General features: G+C 41.5%; 1 protein-coding gene across 1 annotated transcript; it reads left to right on the forward strand.

Moving 5' to 3' along the window:
- Positions 1-210: 210 nt before the first annotated feature.
- Positions 211-624, forward strand: LOC126252483 (sperm protamine P1-like). The gene has a single exon (XM_049953377.1). It carries the CDS (start codon positions 211-213, stop codon positions 622-624), a length of 414 nt encoding a protein of 137 aa, XP_049809334.1.
- The last annotated feature ends 5,364 nt before the right edge of the window (positions 625-5,988 follow it).

Here is a 5,988-nt window from a genome sequence, read left to right on the forward strand (position 1 = left end):
GGGGAATTACGCGTTACCCCGTCACCGGCTACGCGTGCGAACGCGTGGGTCGGCCTTCAGGCGCGCACAGGGAGGAAGGAAGAAGAGGAAAAAGGAGGGAGAGAGAGAGAGAGAGAGAGAGAGAGAGAGAGAGAGAGAGAGAGAGGACAGTGTCTCAAACGCAGAGGCGGAGACCAGAGAAGGCAAGGAGAAGAAGGCAATGAGAAGGCAATGAGAAGGCAAGGAGAAGGCAAGGAGAAGGCAAGGAGAAGGCAAGGAGAAGGCAAGGAGAAGGCAAGGAGAAGGCAAGGAGAAGGCAAGGAGAAGGCAAGGAGAAGGCAAGGAGAAGGCAAGGAGAAGGCAAGGAGAAGGCAAGGAGAAGGCAAGGAGAAGGCAAGGAGAAGGCAAGGAGAAGGCAAGGAGAAGGCAAGGAGAAGGCAAGGAGAAGGCAAGGAGAAGGCAAGGAGAAGGCAAGGAGAAGGCAAGGAGAAGGCAAGGAGAAGGCAAGGAGAAGGCAAGGAGAAGGCAAGGAGAAGGCAAGGAGAAGGCAAGGAGAAGGCAAGGAGAAGGCAAGGAGAAGGCAAGGAGAAGGCAAGGAGAAGGCAAGGAGAAGGCAAGGAGAAGGCAAGGAGAAGGAGGCAATGAGAAGGCAAGGAGAAGAAGGCAATGAGAAGGCAAGGAGAAGAAGGCAATGAGAAGGCAAGGAGATTATGCAGGGGAAAGAGTAAGGAAGACAGTGAGGTGGAGAAGAGCAAAGAAAGGAACCAACCAAAGAAAGGAAGAAACGAGAAGTGAAAAAGCAAAATGACCGCAAATAGAGGTCGTGGAACCGTCCGTCTCCGGACGCAGGCGCTAACTACCCCCTTGAGGGGGAGGGACTCCTTTTAGTCGCCTCTTACGACAGGCAGGAATACCTCGGGCCTATTCTTACCCCGGACCCGCAGGGGGAGATATCAAACCTGCTAACCACAAGCAATACCTCCAGCTGCCACCCATTCCATACCAACAAGTCCCTTCCGTACAGCCTAGCCACCCATGGTCATCACATCTGCAGTGAAGAGCAGTCCCTGTAAATATACCAAGGGTCTCACTGAAGCCTTCACTGACCGTAATTATCCTCCCATCCTTGTAAAAAAACGAATCTCACTGAATTACATTCTCCACCAGGGTTTCAATTACGTCTTGTCGTGCCCTGAAATGAGAAATGTCCTACCCACTATCCTTCCCACCCCTCCTACCATGGTATTCCGCCATCCACCAAACCTACACAATATACTTGTCCACCCTTACACAACACCTGCTACTAATCCCTTACCTCATCGGTCATACCCCTGTAATAGACCTAGATGCAAGACCTGTCCCATACATCATCCTGCCGCCACCTACTCCAGTCTGGTCACTAACATTACCTATTACATCAAAGGCAGGGCTACCTGTGAAAACAGTCATGGGATCTATAAGCTAAGCTGCAAACACTGTGCTGCATTCTATGTAGGCATGACAACCAACAAGCTGTCTGCCCACATGAACGGCCACCGACAAACTGTGGCCAAAAAACAAGTGGACCACCCTGTAGCTGAACACACTGCCAAACATGACTGCTTCACAGCCTGTGCCATATGGGTCCTTCCCACCAACACCAGCTTTTCTGAATTGCGCAAGTGGGAACTTTCTCCGCAATACATCCTATGCTCCCGTAACCCTCCTGGCCTCAACCTTCGATAGCCACTGTTCTCACCCACCCAGCCCCCTCCCTGTTCCCAATCCAGCACTATACAGCCTTCATTTCACCGCCACACCTTTTAATTTCTTTTATTTTCATTTCTCTCCTTTCCACTACTTATCCCCTCCCCCCTCTGCACCTTCTGTCCTTCCCTCCGTCTAAACTGCAGCACTTCACTGTCCACCACTCCCACTATACTATCCCTCCCCCTCCCCACCCTAGCCACCTCCTTACCCCCACCCAGTCGCCACTCCCATCATGCACTGATGTTGCTGCTTGCAGCATAGTTTCAGCTCTCTGAGACTGCAGATGTGTGTGCTAGTTGTGCTTGCGGGAGTGTGTGTGTGTGTGTGTGTGTGTGTGTGTGTGTGTGTGTGTGTGTGTGTGTGTGTGTGTGTGTGCGTGCGCGTGTGCATACTGCTGACAAAGGCCTTAATGGGCGAAAGCTATGTTTGTGTGATCTTTTTATCATGCCTATCGCTGCTCCGCATCTCCACTATATGGTGAGTAGCAACTTTCGTTCTCTCGTATTGTCGAAGTAAATTTCTTTTTAGTTTCCTCATGGTCAGTATATAATATATTCGTTCTTTGCTACTATAATTACCATTGCAAATAATTATATCTCAATGCTTTAATATTCAGTGATATATATATATATATATACTTTGTAGATTAATGGTATATACTGAATCTACACACTGAAAGCTCTAATTTATCAGTGTCCATGGTACATGTAGCCAATGCCTCCACCCTTCAATGCTTTATTTCTTGAAAATTACATTGTGTTTAAATATTCTGTAGATACTGTAATTTGTACCCTCACCCCTTCCAGCTGCCTGTGCCTCAACCTCACTCCCATCCCTCCCACCCCCTCCCTCCCCCACTCCTTTTTTGTGATGCCCATGGTGTTCAGTGGCTTGCAGGGCATTGTGCTTCACGGATCGTATGTTGTGCGGTGCTGCTGCTGTTGGCATGCACATGCCACATCGACACAGAAATAAAATGTAGTATACTAAGTACCAAAACTTACCTATCATGTATGTATTAATAAGAATGTCTGAAGGGTATTGTGAGAATGTAAAAAATATTTTGTCTACAAATACAGTACTGTTCTATAATCTTTACCATGTAAAGACCATAGAAGTATGCAATTTTAAATGTGAAAACAGAATACTTTAAACTCTGATCTTATAAAACTGATGTGAGAGTAGTCTAGTAGTTGAAACATGCCATACACATGTTATCTTTGCAACACTGCCACCAGTTTGATACAGCTGGATATGCCATTTAGGATGGATCACCAATGAATGGAACAAGTCAAACTAATTTAAATATGTATGTGTATTTAACTGTATACTGTGATTTAAGACTTTACAATCACCTGTGAGTGCTACAGCAATGAATGTGGCCATGTGCAGAAGGTGCTTTTTGGTTGTAAATATAAACCATTGTACAATGTGCTACATTTTATCCACTAAAATGACAACTTGGCAGGAGGTCTCAATTCACAAAGAACACGTTTTGTCACAAAAAATTGTTTGAAGGTCAGTAAATGTACAGTTTCCATTTCTAAGGTTAAACAAAAAATTTTCTCCCATATATTACATCATAAATCATGATAGGTGATATATTCCCTGTATATGCACTGTTTTACAGACCAGAAGAAGATAGCATAGTTTGTTGACACCTGTTGTTGAAAATAAAGAAATATTTATGGAATCTTAGCCAGAGAAAGTTTCTCCATACCTCTCTCTCTCTCTCTCTCTCTCTCTCTCTCTCTCTCTCTCTCTCTCTCTACCAAGTTGATCTTTACTAATAAGGCTTACATTTACTACACTAGAACAGTGCATACATTGAAGATTGAAGTCCAAACAAATTCTGGCTCTTTCTCAAAATAGCATGTTCTTCAATAAGCAGCATTTATTGCTCAACTTGCAATTAACACAAGAGAAAATTATACTTGATGCAATGAAGAAAAGATATCTACTCCCGATACAGTGGAGGCAAGACCAATGGACAGGCATACGAATGAATAATAAAGTAGCTGTGTCGTATCAGAACATTCTGACGAGTTAAATGTGTGTTTCTTCATCTACTTAAGACGAAACATAACACTGACAGTTTTTTTAAGGAATTTTGTTTACTTGTCTGGCATGTTATTTTTTCTAGTGAAAACATTTAGCTTTCTTGATATGGTTTCATATGAAGTGTGTTTGGAGTTAAAGAGCATGGATTTATCCAAGATCTATGTTAACAATGTGCAACTCTTAACACATATCTAAAAAAGCTAGTAATGCACAAAATTAATCAGGTTTTTCATGTGTACTACATTAATGCCTTTTAAAAAAAAACAGAAGAAGAAAAACATGTCCATAGTGGTCTGAATTCAAAAATACAACCTGTGAATCAGGTTATGCTACTGAAAGCATGCCCCCACTCCATCGATATTAGCAACACTTGACTAAATAATAATCTGTTGGCAAGATAGATCTTTCATTTAGCAGTTTGCCATTACTAATTTTTGACCACTAGAGAGAACTTCAGCAGTGCTGGTTTTGGTACTGGAAGCATGCATTAATCAAAGTATCATGAGAGATTTGTTCTCTGTGCAGATGATTGAGCAGCTTTAACCACTGGTCTAAAAATTTGCAAATTTCATGTCATTGCTTCTGAAATTGTATATAAAAATATACATTGTTACAGTGGAGTACTGAAAAACCCAATTTTAATTTAATTCCGTATTTCACAAATGCATGTGAGGTCACTGAAATTGACTTACCAGCCCATCACTTTGAATTAACATATTTTTAAAATTTTTATAATATGACAACAATCTTAATATAGTCTCACATTTTTCCTCTGGGCACAGTTTGGTTTCGTAAGTTTATTATAATGAATATAAATTTGAGGTCTGCAGTATGCATCAGAATCCATCGTCAGTTTCAGATGCGAAGGAGAAAAGCTATTTTAAAACAGAAAGATGTAAAAATACAACAATGGTGCAAGTTGCAGTTGCGTGAATAATTGTGTGTATGTTATCAAATTCAGAAGAAAGACTTTTCACAAAGAGCTTACCTGTGGGTCAAGTCTTTTTGTTCTGATTGGCTGTGACTGAATATCTCTACTACATTGTGAGTGGCAATCTATCCTTTTTCAGAATAATGTCAAGACACAACAAATGGAACATATAATCAGGAATTATTCCAGTAACTTGTCACTTGTCTTAAAATCAGGTTTCATTGCAGTAATGTACACAAATTTTCAACATTTTTTTTGGAGTGCTTAAGGGCTGCATTCCAAACAGATGATAGTACTTTTCTGGCAGTACTGGAGTGGGAGGTTATGGAGTTATACAAATAATCATCAGTGCAGTTCCAAACTTGGGGATAAAATTTCGTCCTCTCAGGATTGCGCAATGTATCTGACATTGAAACCACATTCAGTATAAATATGGTGCATTGTTATGGTGGAGTCACATTTTCATAAGAGGAGAAAATGACAGTTTAAAGCGAAGTTGAAATTACTTTATTTTATCCGAGGAATTAGAGGTACACCCCAATCCCTCTCAAGGACATTACAGAATACAAGAGGATTCACTCATCTGACAAACTTCTGTAGTTGTTATACATGCCATGTAGCTCCCATGGACTCTCATATGCCCCAGTACTCACCAGAAGGGTACCACTCCGCCATGTTTTTAGAGGAACAAAAGGGATTCCTCTATGCCCATGACACTTTTCTGTAAATATATATTCACATTTTATCTGCTACGGAGCTACAAAGATCACTTGCATTAGTTTCCTTTGACAGCAGTACTTCATGATTTTATCTGGAAAAATGATACAACAGCCTAATTTTGCTTGCTTGGAACCATCAGTGCCTTGCTATTTTCAATATTTGATTTTTTGTATTGCAGTAATTTAAAAAATTATATTGGGGCTACTGATCAATGAAGGCGCATGCTTGTTCCAACTCTGCAGCAGTACCTTAAAGTCTATTCCACTGTGATACATATCATCATGAGCTGGTGCGGTATTTATTTACTCAAGATAGAAGCCGTCCATAACTCTACATCACATGACTGTACAATATTAATGAAAACCAATAAAATAATAATTCACATGTTCTACCTAATGGACTAAACGATTTTCACCCAGACTTGAGCAACAGCAACTACTCTGCCTTCATCCTTCATCAATGCATGACTCCAGGCAGTGTGGACAGTGGCACAGATTATCCATTGTTTGCTGCCTCCTCCTCCTCCTACTCCTCCACATTCATATTCT

The sequence above is a fragment of the Schistocerca nitens genome, chromosome 4 (genome assembly GCF_023898315.1).
Source record: "Schistocerca nitens isolate TAMUIC-IGC-003100 chromosome 4, iqSchNite1.1, whole genome shotgun sequence".
Taxonomy (NCBI): domain Eukaryota; kingdom Metazoa; phylum Arthropoda; class Insecta; order Orthoptera; family Acrididae; genus Schistocerca; species Schistocerca nitens.

What these genes read in the sequence shown, in the direction of transcription:
- LOC126252483 (XM_049953377.1), top strand. Translation starts at nt 211, where the DNA reads ATGAGAAGGCAAGGAGAAGGCAAGGAGAAGGCAAGGAGAAGGCAAGGA.